At 34.9% G+C, this 23796-nt stretch overlaps 1 protein-coding gene and 1 long non-coding RNA gene across 5 annotated transcripts; one reads left to right on the plus strand and one right to left on the minus strand.

Moving 5' to 3' along the window:
* Positions 1 to 1302: 1302 nt before the first annotated feature.
* Positions 1303 to 3443, plus strand: LOC141400568 (uncharacterized). Of its 2 annotated transcripts, XR_012412148.1 has the most exons (5): positions 1326 to 1888; positions 1949 to 2308; positions 2370 to 2485; positions 2546 to 2882; positions 2940 to 3443. It is a non-coding gene; the product is annotated as an uncharacterized lncRNA (long non-coding RNA). The 2 variants fall into 2 exon arrangements; XR_012412147.1 differs by having other exon boundaries at positions 1303 to 1888; positions 2546 to 3443.
* A 65-nt stretch (positions 3444 to 3508) lies between these two features.
* On the minus strand, positions 3509 to 5787 carry LOC141400567 (uncharacterized). 3 transcript variants are annotated; one of them, XM_073979784.1, is made up of 4 exons: positions 5676 to 5787; positions 4997 to 5218; positions 4813 to 4944; positions 3509 to 3968 (listed from the first exon to the last, which is right to left on the minus strand). In XM_073979784.1, exons 2-4 carry the CDS (start codon positions 5003 to 5005, stop codon positions 3711 to 3713), a joined length of 399 nt encoding a protein of 132 aa, XP_073835885.1. In that variant the 5' UTR covers positions 5006 to 5218; positions 5676 to 5787; the 3' UTR covers positions 3509 to 3710. The 3 variants fall into 3 exon arrangements, 2 of the variants coding, with proteins under 2 accessions (XP_073835885.1, XP_073835884.1); XM_073979783.1 differs by lacking the exon at positions 5676 to 5787 and adding an exon at positions 5335 to 5657; XR_012412146.1 differs by lacking the exon at positions 5676 to 5787 and having other exon boundaries at positions 3509 to 4944; positions 5001 to 5658.
* Positions 5788 to 23796: the final 18009 nt, after the last annotated feature.

Consider the following 23796-nt stretch of genomic DNA (forward strand, 5'->3'; position numbering starts at 1 on the left):
CTCCCTGTATCTCTCTCGTGCGCTACGCGTTGCTACGGATTGTAAAGTAGTCCTATATGCCGCATTTTTCTCTTCGGTGGCAGCACGACACTACTGATCATACCATGGATTCCTTGGTGGAGGCCTCTGGTATCCAAGTATGGATTTTGCGGCTGTTTGCATGGAGTGGGCAATGCTTTGCCATTGCGCTGATATGTTATCGGGATGAGGAGTGCTTTGATTAAGCAATTGGGCTAGTTGAGTGGAATATGCTGTGGCTATCTGTTGTGATTGCAGCTTACCGATGTCTAACTTTCGTGTTGTGTCTGTTCGTACTTTGTTTGCTACGTTTAAGCGGGTGCGTACCTTTGCAGCAACAAGGTAGTGGTCCGAATCAATGTTTGCGCCTCGGAACGATCGTACATCCAACACGCTCGATAAATGTTTTCCATCTATCACAACATGATCAATTCGTAAAACAAATAATTTTCCTTTGCAATGAATTGTATTTCATGTTTTGTTGGGCTTTTGTTTTTAAAATACAAAACACACACACATACAAACAATAACGTTCTGTCAAAGTTAAACTTTTTCAACTTACAAAAAGTATACGCTCGACGTATTTCGGTAGTTCTCATAAGAATACACCACACACGCCCTGGGTATACGTCCGTATATAGGTATGGGCCATACGAGTATACCATGGTATAAGCTTCGTTCCCGTACTTTTTAATAGTAAAACTCGTAGAAGAGAGAATTGTAAAACAATTGTTCTCACACAAAAGTTTTTTGAAATAGTTCCGAAACGGAAAAATGGAAAATACGTAAAAAAAAAACAAATGCCAACGTCAGCAACCATGTTACTATTTTTTACACGCTCAAATTTGTCGAGTAAAAAGTTTTTAAAGAGAGCGTAATTCAGCGCCATTTTTGTTTAAAGAGAAGTGAACATTTTACAACTTTTTTGGGTACGGGAACGGGTTTTCGGGTAAAATGTGTAAAAGTCGTAAAAATTGTAAAAACTTTTTAATTCTGGAACAAAGCTATAGACGTACGGTTTTACCATGGCAGAACTACCAGGTAGTGGTATCACACCAGCTGATCGAATATGAAAAGTCAAATCCCTTTATAAAAAAAATTATTTTTGTTGTAATTTCCCCAACAACATAAAGCAAACAATTTAATTTTTTTCTTTCGACTGTTCCTAAAACGTCAAAACAATATACACAAACTGTGTATGTGTGTGTGCTGTTTGAATAATATGCCAAACAATTTTAGAAACAATCGAATTCAATGATTTTTAAAATTGTTTTTAGAAAATTTGTATGGAAGAAATTCGTCAGCTTTGCATTGAAACAAACATTTTTATCATATCCACAACTCGATTATGTGGAAAAACCTTGAAACTTCATTAATTTTTCGCGTTTTTTATAAAATGCTCAAAAATGGTATTGTAAACAAACCAACTTGTTGCTTTTGGGTTTACTAATTTTGAAGTTTTAGAAATTTATGAAAAACAAGGGTTCTATAGATTTTATTCATTTAAATCTACCTATTTACTTATACCATGGTAAAAACTTTTTATATGCTGTTTATACTATAGCTTTTTGTGGGGTTAACCTTCATTATCAGGATTTGTTTGCCTAATCTCATCAAATTTATGAAGATTTACCATACAAAGTTAAATCTTTTCATGACCGGATTTGTTTGAGATCCCGCATGAAATCTGGATACTTATGTAATCCAACACTGTTTTTGTGCTAAAAAATGCAACTCATTTCCCATTGTACGAAAAGTTGCAAGCGTTTCCACAAATTATTTGTTTACATTTTTTTAATTGTCAAAAACACACAGCAACATACATAAATAAAAACAGAAAGAAAAAAATTCGAGACTTATTCGCAGAGAGGTAAGTAAATAAATATTTTTTTGAATAACAAAATAAAATAGCACTTCTATTTCTTCGCAGGAAACGTCGTTCGCAAATTACAAAAGACAATTTGCGATATGATCAGAAAAACAAGGAGGTCCTCAAGTCGCTGGCCGGCAAGCACTTGGGTGCAGATACAGAAACCTTGTTGACCTTTTCTAAAGCAATAGGCCGGTCTGTGTAAGCTATGCGGCGGCAGCGTGATATGCATATGTTGGCGCTAGGCTGTTGAAAAACATTTAAACCTGCCAGAATGTCGGTCTGAGGACAGCAACAGGTTGCCTCCTCATGACATCAGTGAACCATCTTCATGAGGAGACGAAGATTTTACCGGTGCTTTTTTGAATGAATACTTGGTAAAAAGAAGCATGTCAACAAAAACATCAACATGAGTCAAAGGTAAGCAGACCTTTTTATAAATACATACTAGGATAAATACTTATATATTTTATTAATTTAGTGGATCAAGAAGAATCTGGCCTTTATGATGTTCTAGAGGGATTGGCAAAAACAAATCTGTCATGAAAAGAACAAAAAATGTACTGCAAGATACATATGTCTGAACGAGGATTTGAGGTTGGTAGTTGGTAAGAATTTTGTATATCCAGTGTTTTTTAAACTTACGTATCCTTACAGGACACTAGTATCACAGCAAAGGCACTGGAAAAAAATGAATACATTACATACAGCATATTTGAATGAAATAGAGAAAGGAAACTGTAAAAATTTCGCGTCATATATAAAGTTAATGGACACTTTAACAGAGGATATGCTTGATTCGGAAGAAGGCACTGTTTCCGATCTGATTGATAGACAATCTGAGCAGGAAGAAGGCACATCTTCGAGCAAAAAGTACAATAATACAGTTGATGAGCGAATAGCCGCTACTAATATAGACAAACAATAGTCAAAAAACCCCTCATTGACAAAAAAATCAGGAATGGAAAGTGTCCGAAAGAACCAAACTGCTAAGGTGGTAATTGATGTTATTGATGGCAGTCTTGTTTGAACTTTGCCTTGTTTTTTGAAGCCCACAAATTGCCTCCTGTGCTTGGAATTGATGACATGTGCATAAAAGCCAAAAAGCCAGTCCAATGAGTGGAAAGAGAAAATGGTGAAGGCCCTAATGGATAAACATCTGTGGTATATTGTAAGTTTCCTAAAACTTTCTTTAATGTGGCTACTAAATATATCTTCAATTGCATCTTTAATACAATAGGAATACATATCGTCACCTGAAATGCCTAAAGACGTAACCCTCAAAGGGTTACGTTGAGGGTTACGTCTTTGGGCATTTCTGGTGACGATATGTACCTTATGATTCTTCTGTTTGTCTCTATTGTTGGGATGTGCTACATGAATTTCACTCTATACAAAAATAAAAGAAGCTGAAAGGGTCCTCTACAAGGGAAGCTTCAACCGAAATATTTTTTTGAAGTTGAAGATGTGGAACCGTCGTCTAATTTAATGGAATATGATAAAGATGAAAACAATGATTTATACAATAAAAATATGTGAAGAACAGAAACCCAAACATAAAGCTTTTTTAAATAACGCTTTTTTATTTAAACGTCTAAATTAAAAACAAGAAAAAGAAAGTTTCTTTATTGTTTCGATATTTTTTATTTATGTCGTATAAAAATTGCCCATTATTATTATTGCCCATTTGTGTGTGGTATATCCAATCGAACACTGCGGCTCAACAGCATTCAAAATTGAAAATATCCTTAGCACTGATCGGACGATCCTAACATAAACAGGGCCTTGAATTTCACGACCCAAGGCAGTTGTTGGGCATTTGTTAGCCTGGATGAACCATAGACAATACGTTTACTAACATAGGCGCTTTATTTCTGTCGTATACAATCCACAAGATTCTGGTATTCAATATAATTGCCACCACCCACAACAAAAAATACAGCATCCTGAAAGGGTCCACGATTTTTGAGCATGACATCACCAACTTTAATAGTTTTGGATATAAATGAAGGTAGTCATCGGTTTCGGGATAATTACGGCATTCCGTCACTTGTTCGGTGATTTTGGTTACAGGAAGATTCTGTGAAAAATAGCAAACTTGTTAGGAATTGTTGTAGAACAAGGTCTTTTGTTTTTGGGCTTGTTGCACAATTCGTAATAGCTTTTCAACGTTGTATATACGACAAGAATGACAAATCACATCCATTCTCTTGCAGCACTTCCTTTAATCGTTCTATCTCAACGTCGTGACCATATATAATAGATAATGAACAAACCCAGTATATCTTCAGGTGTACCAAATTCTGGATCTTTTAGTAGATCCATCAATGGTTTATCTAAAGTTTGGTTTGGCATTATTTTCGGTATAAGTTGAATGTTTTCATTAAGCTCGGGTCGGGACCAAATTTTTTTTCACAGGTAGGTCTCGTCACCCTGATCACAAATATATATAATATTTATTGCGGAACTCCATACTTCCAGAGATATGGGCCTCTGAAGTTCCGAAAATTACCTTGTTAAAGGCCGACTATTTAGACAAAAATTTATGATTTTAAAGTAAATTTTGTTCCCGTTCCCTAGGTATGCACCTGTCCATGGGTGAAAGTGTAAAATACCCGGCCGAAGGCCGGCTATTTTGAAAAAATATATAAATATGATAGTATATTCAAAATAGCGAAGTTACATACAAAGGAATCTTCGGAACTTCAGAGGCCCATATCTCGGGAAGTATGGACTTCCGCAATAAATATTATATATATTTGTGATCAGGGTGACGAGACCTACCTGTGAAAAAAATTTGGTCCCGATCAGAGCTTAATGAAAACATTCAACTTGCTCCCATGTTCCCATGTGCATATCAATTAAACGTTTCTTCTCCACTAGTTTAGGCAGCGAATTGACAGCATTGATAAGACTAGCCTCACCATCAAGCCCATTGATGTTTTTAGACATTTGATTTCTTCCTCAGAATTGCGATATGATTCTAGTCTGGGTGCACCATCATTATCTTTATCATCTTCTTCGCTACTGTTTTTGTCATCGGCTGGGACTTCAACCTAAAAAAAGAATTATTTAGATTAACAGTATACCAAACAAAATAAACCATACCAACATCATTTTACTGTTCTTTTCCAATTTGCATTAGCTGCCCGTGACATTTTGGAAATATTATTTCGACTATGTACCGACAATTCTTTTGTTCAGCTTTCTCCAAGGTTGGAATCGGTGATGGATCTTCCTCCAGTTGGGTTGTCAGCACCAGTCAGTTTTTCATCTCGGCTTTTTGATTTTGCTGTTGCAACCGTTTCCCGACATATACACATTAATTTTCTATTTTTTTAGCATTTAAATAAACAATTAAAATTTTTTATGTATGTTGATTTTTTGTTGACTTGCTGTTTTGTATGTATACACAAACAAAAATCAGCTGTCATTTATATCCTCACAAAGGCATATATAAACGGTTGGGATTAACCCACTGGATCTCTTAACCCCACAGGGTTAACCTTCAATAGTATAAACGCCCTATTAGTTGTGGAACACAGCTAATATAGGTACAGCGGCAAAAACAGCTGATTATCACACTAGTTGTCAAAATATATTATTGTGTATAAAATCACATCCCAAAGGTAAACAAGCAATTCACAGTAATGGTTTATTGGTCTTATAAATGACACAATTATTGTTATTGATGTAAAGCGCCCATGATGAAATTAAGTCTGTCTGGTTACTCAAAAGTTTGCAACAATTTGTACCAATTGTTACTGAAAGTTGTCTGTTAACTCACATTGTCTCTGTTAACTCTCTGTTATTCATTGAGAACTTGCAAGTTTTTGCTGGAGAAATTTCTTCTAGCAAGAACTTGCAAGTAAGTCCCAATTTACATTAGGCGAGTTTACTTGCGGCAATTGTCAGTTTGTTGGTGAGAGAGGGTGCTGAGTAGAGTTGTACAATCTAGTTCATTTGAAAGATCTAGTTCAATTGCTCAGCTCTTTAAACTGAACTAGGTCAGTAATCTAGTTCATAGTTCACTATCCAGTTCAATCATTCGGATAAAAATCGTTCTCCGCCTCTTAATCGGTCGTTTGATGAAAACGCATACATACATAAACCAAATACAAACAAACAAAAGACTAATATAATTTAACTACTCCATAACAAAAACTTTATATTTACATAGTTTTATTGCATTCTTAAAGAAAGATTAATTAATTTTAGAAAAAAAAACTTCTTTCATTTAGGTGGCTGGCAAAAAATCTTATGTTGTGTGTGTAGACATTGTCATTGTGAAAAAGCTTTGTGCGTGTGTGTTTCTTTTTTATGTTTTTCCTTTTTTTCTATCCAAAACAAACTGATCACATTACGAAGGCATCCCTTAACATAGACGACGCCGTCACTTTATGTATTTGTGAACGACATGTTGAACTAGATTGTGAATCGTTCGTTGATCGTACGGTCACCGACTGATTATAGTTCAGTGAACTATAATGAACTATATCGACTGATCTAGTTCATACGCTCTTTTCAATGAATCGTTCAATTGAACTAGTTCGTTCATGAACTATACAACTCTAGTGCTGAGAGGCAAAGGGTTACCATATGCCTCACCTCTCTCTCCAACAAAATGACAATTGCCGCAAGTAAACTCGCCCAATGTAAATTGGGACTTACCAGACACCATGGTACAATAATACAGGTAGCATTATCATGCCAGCTGATGGTAACATAATGTGTCAATTGCATTAAATTGATGTCAAATTTTGACATCTTATGTTGCCAACAATTGCCGATGCGGCTACCTGTGTATTTGTACTATGCCAGACACACATATTATAAGGTGGCGTAAAACGGCCAGCTGATTGGTTTCAATCTGTCAAATATTTTGTTATTGTGAATAAATTGTATGAAAACGTAAACAAACATTTTGACATATTGAAGAATTTTCGGCCAAAATAGAGTTGTTGTTGTGCTACTTACGTGACCTGTTAAATAGATCTTGAAAGCGCCCCATACACTATCAAATTTTGATGTCAACATTTGTAGTAGTATGTGTACATTTTTCAAAATATGAGAATGTGTGTGTGTGTATCTTATGGATTGAGCAAAATCAAAATAGTTTTGATTCTCAAAATGAAACCCAATCAATCCAATGAATATGGTTTATTTTCAAAATTGTCAAAAAGAAATATTGAAAAAAACATTGTGTTTGGAAAGAAATAAAAAAAATTTAAGTTCATTCGTTTTTTAGAGGAACATTTGAAGATTTCGGTTGCAGATTGAATGCTTTGCTACACACTTATCAAGCACACACGTACAGAAGGAGTTCATCGGATGGACAAGCCAATTTGATAGTGTATGGCCCGCTTAACGCCTTCTTATTCCACCATGGGTTTTACACAAAGGAACAAAAAATTATTATTTACGTATTGTACTTGAAGATAAAAAACAAGAGAAATTCTTTTGAAAACCACAAAATTAGGTAAAAAATGGGTTGAAAATATCGATAACTATTCATAATATGGTCTGTTCCAGTACTGCAAGGTTCTACTAATTTTTAAAAACTTTTTCGATAACCTAAAGGAAAACTGTTATCGTAGTAAAAAATCTGGAACAGAGCAATAATCAATTGCTCTGTTCCAGAACCTGCAAGAAGCTACTATTTTTTGCTACGATAACATTTTTTCCTTTATGTTATCGGGAAAAATAGTAAAAATTAGTAGATTCTTGCAGTACTGGAACAGACCAATTGATACAAGAAATGTCATGAAAAATGCCATAAAAATTATTGACACCTTTGGGTACAATTATTGTATTTGTGTTACATGCCGTAAATTATTAAACAATGGTATTTGATTTATGAAATAGGGAAAATACCTTAAACCCATATAATTGTTTCACAATGAAGTTAAAAACTGCACAAAAATTACAAGAAACATTTTTTGTAATACAATGCCCAGCAAAAAATTTTGGAAGTTGTGCATGTGGAGTTATTATTTCACTATATCGTTCGATGCAGTCCACACAGAGTTATGAAAAATGCACTCCATCGGATACAATTTATAAGCAGTTGCTTTAGAGATCCCTACAAAAAACCAGTTGGTTGATCCTTACCCGCCGCTGAAATCATTTATACCAAAAATAAAAAAGAGTGTGTTCATTTCTAAGAATTTGTTATAAAATAAAGAAATAAAAACTTAAGTTTGGAGTTTTGGAGTTGGAGTCCATATCGAAATCTGAAAGAGTGATGGAAGGCAACGTAAAAAACCTTTAGGATGATGAAGCAAAATCATATGCGCGTTGATTAAATGGAAAACGGAGGAAGAAAGATCATATTTGATTGAATTTAAAACTTTATTAATTTGTGTTTATATAATAAAGTTCATTGTATTATTGTTTTACACAAATAATAAATGCATTTTATTTATTCTGGGATATTTCGCAATGCTTTGCATTTTTAGACTGATTAAAAATGCAATCCGAAGAATGCCTTTAAATTCAATCCAAAGCACTACATCAAAAGCCGTGATTTGGATCGAAAATGGAGTGCATCCTAGCTGTGTGCTGTGGAAGCAAAATGGAGTGCATCCTAGCTGCGCGCTCTCTTGTAAATTCATAAGTGAATTCATAGGAAAAGATGTACTCCAACCGCAGTTGTACTGTAGACTTGCACGGTTTAAACTGGATGCAAACTTTTTGCTGGGAACATGTACATACCCAACAAAAAGTTTGCATCCGTGGATGCAATTTAATCAGTACGAGTGTACAGTATATGCGCCGTTGGAGGAGTACACCTTTTCCTATGAATTCACTTATGAATTTTACAAGAGAGCGAGCAACTAGGTTGCTCTCCATTTTGCTTCCACAGCACACAGCTAGGATGCACTCGTTGGAGTACATCTTTTCCTACCCAGCAAAAAGTTTGCATCAGCGGATGCAGTTGAATCACTACAAGTGTACGGTACATTTGCCGTTGGAGTACATCTTTTGTGAATTCACTTATGAATTTTACAAGGGAGCGCGCAGCTAGGATGCACTCCATTTTGCTTCCACAGCACACATCTAGGATGCACTCCATTTTCGATCCAAATCACAGCTTTTGATGTAGTATTTTGGATTGAATTTAAAGACACTCTTCGGATTGCATTTTTAGACAGTCTAAAGATGCAATAAAAATGCAAGCCATTGCGAAATATCCCAGAATAAATAAAATGCATTTATTATTTGTGTAAAACAATTGGGGAAGGGTTCTTTGTTTCAATACAAAGAACTAAGATAACTGATGAGTCCAAGTGGCGTTGGACGAAACTAGTATTCTCTGCCATCCCTAAAAGTAATCAATTTTAACTACACCCCACTTTAAACTTGTTGTTTTTTAAATTTGAAAACAACAAATATGAGATTAAGCTTGACTACAACAAATAGTAAGTAAAACATACATCTCAACAAAACTGCCAAAGTGAATGTAAAACAATAATGCAAAGAGCTTTATTATATAAACACAAATTAAAAAAAAAAAAGTTTCCATTAATTTCAATCACATTTGATTTTACTTTCTCCGTTCTCCAATTAATCCAAGCGCATCTGATTTTGCTTCATCATCCTAAAGGGTTTTTATGTTGCCTTCCCATCACTAGTTCAAGTTTCGACATTGACTCCAACTCCACTCCATTAACAATTTCCGTCTCGTGAATTACCGCAAAAATGTTCGCTACATAAATTGTTATTTCTTTATTTAATAACTAATTCTTCGAAATGTATACACTCTTGCTTATCTTTTGAAGAAATGTGTAGGAATCAACAGCAATTTTTCTGTAGGGATCTCTACAGCAACTGCTTATAAAATGTATCGAACGGAGGGCATTTTTCATAACTCTGTTGGACTACATCGAAAGATGCTGTGAAATGATAACTCCAATTGCACAACTTCCAAAATTTTTTGCTGGGCCAGCAAAAAGTTTGCATCCGCGGATGCAGTTGAATCACTACAAGTGTACGGTACATTTGCCTTTCTCGATTTAATCCAAGCGCATCTGATTTTCTTTCATCATCCTAAAGTTGTTTTATGTTGCCTTCCCATCACTAGTTCAGCTTTCGACATGGACTCCAACTCCACTCCATTAAAAATTTCCGTCTCGTGAATTACCGCAAAAATGTTCGCAACTTAAGTTGTTATTATTTCTTTATTTTATAACAAATTCTTCGACATGTATACACTCTTGTTTATCTTTTGAAGAAATGTGTAGGGATCAGGGTTTTGGGATTTCCCGGTTTTTATCATTCCCGGGAAACGGGAATCATAAAATCGCCATTCCCGGGAATCTGGGATTTCCCGGGAAATTTAAAAATAGAGATTGGATCAGTACAACAATACTTCTGACGTTTCTAGGGGGTTTTTGAGTTTTTGAGCTAATTTCTTAGGAAGTATGGATTTGCCCCGAAAAATTTGTAACGTTTTAACTAAGGACGCACACGAAACATGTTGCCAAACATTTAAAAGAGAGAGTGTGGGATATTTCTCCCTTCGACGGTTATCATATGTAATACCTACCCTATGTAGTTGGTACCGGCAAGCTTTTTCTGAGATTTTGGCCCTTTACCTCAGGAAGAGTGGACTTGCCCTCCCAAAAAAAGTTGCGCCGTCGTAACTCAGCCTTCAAGTAGAATGTTTTGGAAACAATTTCAAAACGATTTGAGATGAGCTGATAAACTGCACTTTTCCAAAATTTTGTGTTGGACGTACCCGAAGGACTGGGCGGATATAGTCCATATTCCAACCTGATACATGACTAGATGAAATAATACAATGTGCAAAATTTGGATCAATTAGAAACTTCCTGCGGGAGTTATCTTTCCAATTTTCCATTTGAGGTGTTGCCGTCAAGGTTTCTTGGAGCTTTTCAGACATTATCTCAGGAAGTGCGGACTTGCCCCCCTTGTCCGAATTTGGGTATGGAACGCGTTCTATGCCTGGAACTAATATTACCATATGCAAAATTATGACCGATTCGATTACTCCCTTCGAGAGTTGCGTACGAAACGCACCATTTTAGTGATAATTGTTGATCTTTTGTGGGGAAGGTACCGGAAGTAGTGGACCACTGATATGGTCCATCTTCGAACTTAAACTAAGTTTGAAAAAAATCTCGAATGCCAAATTTTTGACCTGATCGGTGCCCTTGTTCGAGAGTTATAGTGCGTACCAGCCAGCCAGCCGGCCCTCTTTAGCCCAATGACTGAGGGTATAAAAATGGGACTTTAAAATAGAAACTATTCTTTCGCACTTAAATGGAACAGAATAAAAATCGGTCGTTATAGTCCATGTTTTTGGTGTGGCTCTTATAACTTTTTCCCTGAAAACACTTTTGTAGATTAAAGTTATTTCCAAATCTTTTGTAATTTATTCTGTAAAATCTAATCGAATTCTGATTCTATGACATAAAAGTGACGAGTATATTTTAATCATTCATTCAATATTAGTTGTGATAAATGTAAAAAGATATTTCCCGATTTCCCGGTAAATATGATTTTGTTTCCCGGGAAAATCCCGTAACCATAAAACCGAGAATTCCCGGTGCGGGATTTCCCTACCCAAAACCCTAGTAGGGATCAACCAACTGTTTTTTTTTCTGTAGGAATCTCTACAGCAACTGCTTTTAGAATGTATCGAACGGAGTGCATTTTTCATAACTCTGTTGGACTACATCGAAAGATGTTGCGAAATCATAACTCCAATTGCACAAATTCCAAAATTTTTTGCTGGGTTCACTTTAAATTTTATAAGGGAGCGCGCAGCTAGGATGCACTCCATTTTCGATCCAAGTCACATCATTTGATGTAGTGTTTTGGATTGAATTTAAAGGCACTCTTCGGATTGCATTTATAGTCAGTCTAAAGATGCAATAAAAATGCAAGCCATTGCGAAATATCCCAGAATAAATAAAATGCATTTATTATTTGTGTAAAACAATAACACTATGCAACACTGAAAATGCAAACAACTTCTAGTATGGATTTTTTGAAAGTACATATTTAGACTACAAAAACCCTAGTTGGGTTTTGTCCTGTCAGATCCAGTTCGGATTTTATGGCCTCATCTAAACCGGGCTAAATCTACACTTTTTCGAATTTATCAGGCCTTTATCTCAGAAACGAATAGGAATTTGGCCTTGCTGTCTTTAGCAATATTGTAGCCCTAAACTAGTAGAACTTATTTTTTGAAGAAACCACATAAGAAAAACTCCATCTAGGGCATCAAAATCTATAAAATATAGAACATTTTACATAATTGCTGAAATTCTGGTCTTTATCGGCTAAACTATTGGGAGTTGAACCAAGTAACCTTTTGCAAAAATCTTCCAAATAAAGTTCTCAACAATTCTTTAGAACATCCTGAATCTCTAAAATGCTTACTTCATGTTGCTTCAGCGGTATTTTGCATCATATCTTTTACAACACGTATTTCAAACAGAGTTCACACCAACGGTTTATTCTCGCATTTCGGATTTCACTACATTATTGACATTTTTATTAAATCGTCGTTGAGAAATGTACTGAAAACAACGGTATAGAGGCATTTTACAACAATGACATGTTCTGAAGAGTTGTGTATTACATTCCAGGGAATATTTTTCCAAAAGAAAATATTCAAAAAAAAATTAACGGTTTTGGATATACGGTGCGAAATGTATAAAAATTGTGGTATTTTTGCATATATTTTGAAATTTTAGGCAATAAATGTAGTTTTTCGAGTTCATTATTTCTTCAAATATTGTATTCTTGTCCTTATCTACAAATTTGCTTCAGAGGTCAGAAGAAGATTCGCATTGGTTTCAGAGATATAGCCCCGAATTTCTTTAAAAACTCAATATTTAACCATGTTTAGATGGGGCCATAAAATCCGAGCTGGATCTGACACAACAAAACCCAACTAGGGTTTCTTGTCGTTTGGGTCTGTACTTTCAACAAATCCGCAGTTCGAATTGTTTGCACAAGATCACCTTAAAAATGTTGCACAGTGTAATACAAAGAACTTTATTATATAAACACAAATTACACAAATTACCCTCCACCATAAGTTGTATTGAAGTAAAATGGAATAATTAGTTTCCTTTCGTGTATGAAGAAGACTTAATACTAATGTTCAGCAATTTCGGTAAAACAATGTGAGGCACCATTCTATGGGGGCTATTTCAAAACGTCGATCTATACCGACAAATTTCTGACGGAAAGTTTTTAGGCTCAAAGAAGACTAAATACCAAATTTCCTATATTTCGGTAAGAGAATGTGGCTAAAACAAAAAAATACCGAAAATCAAGAAGTAAGCTTCTATGGGGATATAGGAAGACGTGGACCTATACTGATAATACTCTTCTGGAATATTTTATAACTCTTGGAAGACGAAATTACGAATTTCAGACATTTTGGTTGGATATTGACGTCACAATCTTCAGTATTACGAAAATCCGGAGGTACCGTTCTATGGGGGCTATATGAAGGCATGGACCGATACCGACAAAGTTCTGGGGGAAAGTTTTATACCACCAACGTAGACTAAGTACCAAATTTCAGCCATAATGAAGCTAAAATCTTCAAAATACCGAAAATCGGGAGGTACCGTTCTATGGGGGCTATATGAAGGTGTGGACCGATACCGACAAAATTCTGGGGGAAAGTTTTATACCCCTAAAAAGACTACGTACCAAATTTCAGCCATTTTGGTAGGATAATGAAGCTAGAACCTTCAAAATACCGAAAATCGGGAGGTACCGTTATATGGGGGCTATATGAAGGTGTGGACCGATACCGAAAAAATTCTGGGGGAAAGTTTTGTACCCCTAAAGAGTACTACGTACCAAATTCCAGCCATTTTGGTAGGATATTGAAGCTAAAACCTTAAAAATTCCGAAAATCGGGAGGTACCGTTCTATGGGGGCTATATAAAGGTGTGGACCGATACCGACTAAATTCTGGGGGAACGTTTTATACCCCTAAAGAAGACTACGTACCAAATTTCAGCCATTTTGGTAGAATAATGAAGCTAAAACCTTAAAAATACCGAAAATCGGGAGGTACCGTTCTATGGGGGCTATATGAAGGTGTGGACCGATACCGACAAAATTCTGGGGGAAAGTTTTATACCCCTAAAGAAGACTACGTACCAAATTTTAGCCCTTTGGGTAGGATAATGAAGCTAAAACCTTAAAAATACCGAAAATCGGGAGGTACCGTTCTATGGGGGCTATATGAAGGTGTGGACCGATACCGACAAAATTCTGGAGGAAAGTTTTATACCCCTAAAGAAGACTACGTACCATTTTGGTAGGATAATGAAGCTAAAACCTTAAAAATACCGAAAATCGGGAGGTACCGTTCTATGGGGGCTATATCAAAACGTGGACCGATATATCCCATTTTCAATACCAACCATCCTGCAAGTAATAAAAACTTCTGCACCAATAAATAAATAAAAACTTCTGCACTCTCTATCTTTAAAATTGCGAGCTGTATTTTGATTTCAACAGACAGACGGACATGGTCAAATCGACATAGAATTTTATGCCGATCAATAATATATATACTTTATAGGGTCTCCGACGAATATTTCGATGTGTTACAAACGGAATGACAAATTTAATTATACCCTCCATATGGTGGAGGGTATAAAATAGGCCTGCTCACACACATACAAATACATTTTGTTATTGTGTTGGGTTTGAAATACACAAATTTCAATGTTTTCATTTTGCCTCTGTAGACTGTGAGAAATATTGTACAAGTTTTTTTGTTTATTTTATGTTTCAAAATTTAAAGTAGAAGAATTATTTTATTTTGACCAAATATGACTGTTAATGTTATAATTTGTTGCGCCAAAGTGCGCTGACAAACCAAACACTCTAATTTGCTGTATTCAGTATCTTCATTAATTTTTTCAGTGTACGCATATAAATTCATAGACAAATTCGAAAACAGAACCTTCCTCATTGAATGTTCAATAGAGACTGATTGGTAATTTTGAAAATATTCAAAACAAAAACAAAAGCTCTCTTTTTAAATTGTGTGTGTGAGCAAATTGACCCACACCGACAGCCCAGATGCGCACTTTGAACAGGCCTAGTATAAAAAGTTTCCATAAAATGCAATCACATTTGAGTTTACTTTCTCCGTTCTCCAATTAATCCAAGCGCATCTGATTTTGCTTCATCATCCTAAAGGTTTTTTATGTTGAATTCCCATCACAAGTTCAGCCTTCGACATGGATTCCACTCCATTAAAAAATCCGTCTCGTGAATTACCGCAAAAATGTTCGCAACTTAAGTTTTTATTTCTTTATTTTATAACAAATTCTTATAAATGGTTACACTCCCTCTTATTTTTAGAATAAATGATTTCGCCAGGAGTTATGCATTTTTCATAACTCCGTGTGGACTGCATCGAAGGATGTTGTGAAATCATAACTCCACATGCACAACTTCCAAAAATTTTTACTGGGTATGAATTCACTTATGAATTTTACAAGAGAGCGCGCAGCTAGGATGCACTTCATTTTGCTTCCACAGCATAGCTGGGATACAGTCAATTTTCGATCCAAATCACTACATTGGATGTAGTGTTTTGGATTGCATTTAAATGCAGTCTAAAGATGCTATAACAAGTAAAAAAGTATCAGTCGGCTTTGCCGACAGAGATATACCCTCAGCCTGTATTGAAACAATTTTTTTACCCAAAATACGTATGTATTTAGAGGTTTTAAACATTTTGAGCGTTTGAACCGACAAAAATGTTGATTAGGATTAAAGATCAAAAGTTTTGCGGAGTAGATACTAAAAAGAATGGATCGACATGGACCGTTGTGGAAGCCACAACATATGATGCCATAGGGGGTTTTTACACTCTTCGGGCTGTTTGCTCAAGAAGTATGGACTTGCCCCTAAAAAACGTTTGCGATCGTAATAGAGGCAGCGAATGCAAGTTGCTTCAACAAAAATCAAAGTGATTCGATATCAGGCCTTAAAGTGAACTTATCCGAAATTTTGTGTGGGAGGTACCGGATGGAGTGGACAAATATAGTCCATATTTGAACCTGATCAATATCCGGTAGATATATTAGAATGTGTAAAGTATAGACCAATTCGGCCACTCCCTTCAAGAGTTACCGTACGAACAATTTTTCCGAACATTTTTGAACTTTTGTGGGGGAGGTACATGAAGGAGTGGACCGATATGGCTTATCTTCAAACTTAAACTATGTTTGGACAAAATATTACTAAGGCCAAATTTTGGACCGAATCGGCAGATCCGTTCGAGAGTTATCTTGCGCTCCAACCACTACACACGGCGTCATAGGGGTTTTTTTGCAACTTTCAAGCTATTTTCTCATTAAGTATGGACTTGCCCCTGATGAAACTTGAACCGTCGTATGGAGGGCAGTGAATACAAGTTGCTAAAACAAAAATCAAAGCGATTCGAGAGATGGCCCTAAACTGAACTTTTACGAAATTTTGTGTGGGAGGTACCCGAAGAAGTGGACCGATTGGGTCCATATTGAAGCCTTATCTAAGTCTGGTACACAGAGAGTTATCTTGCGCTCCAACCACTACACATGGCGTCATAGGGGTTTTTTGCAACTTTCAGGCTATTTTACCATTAAGTATGGACTTGCCCCTGATGAAACTTGTACCGTCGTATGGTGGGCAGTGAATACAAGTTGCCAAAACAAAAATCAAAGCGATTCGAGAGATGGCCCTAAACTGAACGAAATATCCAAGAATAAATAAAATGCATTTATTATTTGTTTAAAACAATAATACAACGAATTTTATTATATAAACACAAATTAAAAAAGATTCCATTAAATTCAATCACATTTGAGTTTACTTTTTGCTTCAGCATTCTGAAGGTTTTTTTTATGTTGTCTTCCCATCACTAGTTCAGCTTTCGACATGGACTCCAACCAACTGCACTCCACTCCATTAAAAATTTCCGTTACGTGAACTACCGCAAAAAGGTTCGCAAGTTAAGTTTTTATTTCTTTATTTTATAACAAATTCTTAGAAATGTATACACTCCCTCTTATTTTTAGAATAAATGATTTCACCAGCGGCGGGTAGGGATCAACCAACTGTTTTTTTAGGGATCTTTAAAGCAACTGCTTGGATACAATTTACAACGGAGTGCATATTTCATAACTCCGTGTGGACTGCAATGAAGGATGTTGTGAAATCATAACTCCACATGCACAACTTCCAAAATTTTTTGCTGGGACCTTATTATTCCACCATGCTAAAATTTTTTGTTGCAGCAATTGACAAACTACCTTGTTTATTGTGATACGTGAAAAGTGTTGCAACTTTTGGTACTATTTTAGGCAAAAACAGGGTTGAAATCACGAAATGAGATGATTTCATTTTTGTATGCGAAATCATGATAAATTTTGTTTGATTCCGTGCGAAATCACGAAATGACGCCGAATGTAAACCAAGCATTAGGGGTTTTAATCCCATAATATCGATAGACAAAACTATCTATACTATCGATAGTGACATTGAATTTATGAAATTGCTGTAGTGGGAAACTCGATCTAATAGGCCATTTAGATATAAGTTCATTATGCCAAGTTTACACCTACCCTCCAAAATCCACTGGATTTCACGAAATCCTGAAATACACCCCGGTGTTTACACTTATTTTTTGTTGATTTCAAACATATCACAATGATCAAGGTAGATGCATATGCGAAGCTGATCGAACATGAATTTTGAAAACAAGTTGTTGTAAATTGAATTAGTCATCAAAAATATGCGACAATATAGAACTTTACTGCTTCATTTCGAAAAATTATATATAATTTCGGTAATTAACGAAATTATTCGGTAAGTTAGCGACCAATAAAAAGTAGTCGCAAAGTTCTTCCGATAGCAATAGTGTTGTCAATTTTTATTTGAACTTTTCATTTATAATTTGCCTTTTAATGTTACCGATTTTTGTCGGTAACTCGGTAACTCAAAAAATGAGTTAGAGAATCGCACTACAGAACCTACAAAGTATTACTACTTGCCGTAGTTTTTTTTCGTTTAGTGCTACAAATGCGTCCCCGTACACCGAAATCTAGCAAGACTTGCACTTCTCTCTAAACAAAAATAGCGCTGAATAACACTCTCTAGTCCTGTTTTCTGCTATACAAATTTGGCCTAGTAGAAACTAGCAGCATGTTTATTGGCATCTGAATTAGAGCTGGCAAAAAACTATGTCACTATCGATAATATCGATTATTATTTAAAAATTCAATATCGATAGATAGTTTTTCCTATCGATATTATCGGAATAAAAACCCCTAACCTGAAATCCATTGAAATAAATAGAAATTTCGCTGCTTTTCGGTTATGTGTGTGTAAGAAAGTAAGTCCGCAGTCACACGTACACTTTTTTCTTTAAAATAAAATGTATTTTTTTATAAAATAAAAGCAGTTGTTTATTCTCCTTTACATTTCTGTGAACTACTTTAGCATAATTTCCAGAAAATCATTGACATTTCCAGAAAATCATTGACATTTCCAGAAAATCATTGACATTTCCGCCATTTTCATCTCCAAATTAATGGCGATGACAACTTTACGATAATATCGATAGCAATCGATATTTTAAAACATTATATCGAAAATATCTAATGTTGGGAATATCGATGGTTTGCCAGCTCTAATCTGAATACGTTAATACGTTGATTTTGAAATTTCTGCTGGAGTTTTTACAGTTTCCGTAATTTTCCCGTTCCCGTATTTTTTAGGAAATTTGTATGGAAAGCAATTTTTGACAATTCGCTCTTTTTCTAACATTACCATTAAAAAAGTACGGGAACGCAATGAAAAATAGCATTGTAACAAAGTAATTTAATATCTATTTCACATTGGTTGCAAATTTTGATACTCATTTTTTATGTTGCAGCAATTGACCATCTACCTTTTTTATTGTGATACGTAAAAAGTGTTGCAACTTTTGGTACTTTTTTAGGCAAAAACAGGGTTGTACATCATGAGTACTGTGATTTCGATGTTGATTTCACTGAAACCACGGAAAGAGATGATTTCATTTTTGTATGCGAAATCATGATAAATTTTGCTTGATTCCGCGCGAAATCACGAAACGACGCCGAATGTAAACCAAGCATGAGCCGGATTTAGCACATTATCAGGATTCATTTGCTAAATCCGGCCATAAAAGTTGCAAGCTGGCACAAGAAACAAGGTAGATGCATCGGTGAATTGCCACAAAAAAAATAATTTAAAATGTCAAAATATGTAAACAAGGCGAAAAAATTAAATTTGCTTTCATATACAAAGTTGATTTTAATCAACCAAGACTAATATTTACGATGTCTGAACCATGGCCCAATAAAGAAGGTCATCCAATCGGCAAATTCACAAAAAATACAACTCTGCACCTTCATTTGTTGTCAAAAGTTGTTGTTGCTGCGGATAAAAATTATTTCGCCTTGATTTTGTTATTATTAAAAATGTTTATTTATTTTTGATTTCTTTTATATCACACAACAATAAACGCTACAAAACACAAAAATAATTGTAGACAATTTTTTTTTATTCGCGATATTTCAAAATAATTTAAACATTTTTTAACATTTAGTTGAAATAACCAAAATTTGTTTTGATAATTTTGCTATAGGTAACTATGTTTTTTTGTTCAATTTCAAACTACGACAATATATTTTGACAGGAAATGGTGGTATCAGCTTGTCTTTTTGGATGACCTTCTATTTGGATCATGGTCTGAACGATTAAATAATTTTTTATACCCTCCACCATAGGATGGGGGTATATTAAGTTTGTCACTACGTTTGTAACTACTCGAAATAATCATTGTAGACCCCACAAAGTATATATATTCTTGATCATCGTGCAATTCTACATCGATATAGCCATGTCCGTCCGTCTGTGGAAATCACTCTAGCGTCCGAACGGATTGACGTAGGTTGATGAAATTTTGGGAAAATATGTTATATTTACGTAGGACTTTTGGTATTGAAAGCGGGCTATGTAGGTCCACGCTTTCGTATAGCCCCCATACAAAATGACGCGTCGTCGTTTTAAGGAATTTTTAAGATATTTGGCCCATTTTACCACCGAATTGGTTGTAATTTGGTACTTTGTGTCTCCAGAGGCCAAAAATATTCATACCAAAGTTGGGTTATATAGGTCCACGTTTTGGTATAGCTCCCATATAAGGCCCCATATAAAGTACGCGTCATTTTAATATATTTTGAATGTATTAGACCGATTTGACCACAGAATTGGTTGTAACTTTGTATTTTGTGTTTCCAGAGGCTAAGAAACATTTCTACCATAAAATGTTTATATAGGTCCATCATATAGCCCCCTTATAACGGTACCTTCCGAATTTCGGTATTTTGAAGGTTGTGGCCACATTAATCCACCGAAATGGCTGAAATTTGTGGTGTAGGGTATAAAAAGTTCGGCCCGACCGAACTTAACGCTTTTCTTACTTGTTATTTGCTCATAAGTTGGCATTAGTAGCATAATGTGATAACATTTTCAATATTAAACAATTAATTTGTAATTTGCCGTATGTTTTGCGTAGTTATATCTATTGAATTCCTCAATTCCTTATAGGTTACTGAATTTAGTAGTTGTATATCTCTCCTCTGCTTTAGTCAAGTACACACCAAGATCTATTTATAATTTCATCATGTTAAAGTTCATCTTAAAGTTTTACCAGTTCCTTAACCCCAAAAAGTAGTAAAACGCGAATCAAAATTTAAGAGAGAACATGCCAAAATGGCTTTCTCTTTTACTACTTTCTGCTCGACAAATTTCGTGGTGTAAAAAGTGGAAAATCTGCCAAACTTTTGATTTGACACTTATTTGACAATTACGGCAAAAGATAAAAAGAAAACAGGGCGCACTGTCAAAGCAAAATAAAAAAATAAAGTAAATATAAATAATAAAAAAAAATTAAATCAGTGAAATAAAAAATAACAAACAGTGAAATATATTTTGTTTGTTGTCATTGTTTTAAGCATAGTACACACGGTTCAACAAAACTGACAGTCATCGAGGTTTATTTCGTTAATATCAAAGTCTAGCTGAATAATTACTTTCCTAATCACTAAATTATACCTTAAATGTGGTATTTCAATCATTTTTAGCTAACAAAAAGTTTTTATTTGCAAGAAAATTGCCGTAAAAGTACGTTGACTGTCAGTTTTGTTGGACCGTGTGTACCACGCTTTAGACAACCATGTTTGTTTTTTCTCATTGCTGCCAGATCTACTATTTTTCTGTTCCTTAACTTGTTACGTGAGAGCAATTTTGACAGATCTCTCTTTTGCTACTTTTACTATTAGGTCTGTCTGGTTACTTTCCCAGCAAGAATTGTCCAGCAAGAACTTTCTCAGAGAGTAAGGAGTTTTTATTCTCTTTTGCTAGAAAATTGTAAAAAGTAAACAGACACCTTCCCAGCAAAAACCAGCAAGCAATCAGCTGACTTGCCAAAGCAGAACAATTTGGTCGCCAAAGAAGGAAACAAAGGAAGCAAAAATGTTTTATTTTATTAAAAATAATAAAGAAAATTAACCAAAAAAGGTTTTTTCCCACTTTGCAACTTTGTTCTCCAAAATAACAATACAATTAGGATTGCTATTTTCACAATAAAATTGTTTTTTCACAAACATAAATCAACGAAAAAATAAAAACAGATGTTTGATAGTTTTTAAGAAGAAGGAGAAGAGTAGCTAGTGCTTGCTAGAAGAAATTTGTCCAGCAAGAATTTGCAAACTCTCAGTGAAAGAACTGTCAAAATGTCTCTCTCGAATCGCTCTCTTTTGCTGACTTTTTGCGTTAACAGACGACTTCCAGCAACAATTGGTAGAAGTTGGTACAAATTTTGGCGTAACCAGACAGACTTATTAAAAAGGTAAAGGAACAGAGCTATGTGTTTAAAATTTAAACTTTAAATTCGTAATGTCATGTTCACACGAGCGTTTCAATTACGTTGTTCGCCCGTCGAACGACGTACACGAATTAACCCGTTTCCACGACACCATTCCTAATTAACAGAAACATAAACAAAATTTCCTTCATTTTTAGCTCTGTTCCTTTACGTGCAAGAATCTTCATTTACTTCAGACACCATACAATTCATATGGAAGCAGATTACAACTTTTGCTGTTTTACCACTTACAAAAGTAAAGGAACAGGCCATTTGTTTCCTTGGTTTCACGGAAATTTGAACCGAAAACAAATTAAAGCTCTGTTCCTTTACGAACCTGAGGTTACCATTTCCTACCATTTCCTACCTTTACTTTAAAAAGCATACAATTTATATGAGACCAGTTCACCACTTTTACCATTTTTTGCCACTGTTACCATTTTAAAAAATTAAAGGAACAGACCATAAATGAATAGGCAAAGCAATAGACTTTCCTTCAAATGTATCTTCTATATTTAACTACACACATTTCATTCATTTTTTCCAAAAATTCTAAATAATTTTGTATTTTCAATATATTTTTATATGTTTCTATTTTCAAAATTAAAGAGAGAGACATGTCAAAACAATATTTGTGTATACAGACTTTCAGTTATTTGTAGACATCGGATTTTTGCATGTTTTTTATTTCTCATCCGATTGGACTCAAATTTTGGATCTAGGCGTTTTGAGGGTCAATTTTTCGATATTTGGGGTCATATCAAAAATATGCAAAAAATATGCAAAATATATGCAAAAAATATGCAAAATATGCAAAAAATATGCAAAAAATATGCAGAATATGCAAAAAATATGCAAACAGTTTTTGGGCGAAAATCGTCAAAAAAGTCGTAAAATTTACAATTAAAGTTGGAAAAAATCATCAAAAAAACTTTAAAGTGTCCTAAATTAAGACTGTTGGCCATTTATCGTCGATTTTATAGCAGATTATTATGTTATTGATACCTCTTACGACGGTGTGATGTAGGGTATATGGTATTGTAATACTATTTTTATTGTTAAACCATGCAAAAATATAAAATTTGATAAAATATCAATCATTTTATGTAAATTCAATATTTTCTTTGTCTTAATTTGTAGCTTTATGCTGGTTTTAACTCAAAGGGAAGAAATCGATGTCGGATTTTTGTGCCGCCTAAACTGTTTACTTAGATTAGATTTTAGATAGATTTAAGATTAAGATTGCCAATTGAGCACCATTGGAATAAGTTAACACGTGCTACTGGAGCCTCGGTGTTATGAAAATCTCGTCTCTTTCGGCGACCTATATCTGTGGAACGGTTAAAGATATTTGCCCGTATTATCCATTAAATTAAAGGTCATTCTGTTTATTTTATATTCAAAAACAAAATGCGTAAGTATTACTGAATTCGGGATAGGAAGCCAGTGTCCCGATTAACGTGACTACGTACGCCTTAGGGCGAAAATGGATCCTATCTGGGTATAGCCGACTACTTGGAGAACGCATTGTTTTAGTTGTTCGTCCTTTGTAATTAATTGGTTGTAATCTGTGGTGAGCTCGACTCGGAGTTAATGTGACTTTTTTATGAATTTCGAACAGTTGTTCTTTTGTAAGTTTGGGTCGAATATTTCTGGAGAAGTTTCCATCTTCGCTTTGTTAAAATTTTTGTCGCCATTTGACTCTTTACGGTGTTTTGCACTGTCGGATCAAACAATGCCAAACCAACAAGTTCAGGACTAAGATACCACAGGTGATTTATCATTTTTTTATTTCCTTTTTCTGTCTATGTTTTCGTATTTCAATAGATTTTCAATGAGGCCTAGGTCTTCTTTTGATGCTAAACGCTTCGTAGAATCTGAAGAACCATCTGTCCCGAAAATAATCAAGCGCAGCTTCAACAAAAACTCCTAACCATGAAATTGTCATTGC

This window comes from Musca autumnalis, unplaced genomic scaffold (genome assembly GCF_047663935.1).
Source record: "Musca autumnalis isolate F117 unplaced genomic scaffold, ASM4766393v1 scaffold_4, whole genome shotgun sequence".
Lineage (NCBI taxonomy): Eukaryota > Metazoa > Arthropoda > Insecta > Diptera > Muscidae > Musca > Musca autumnalis.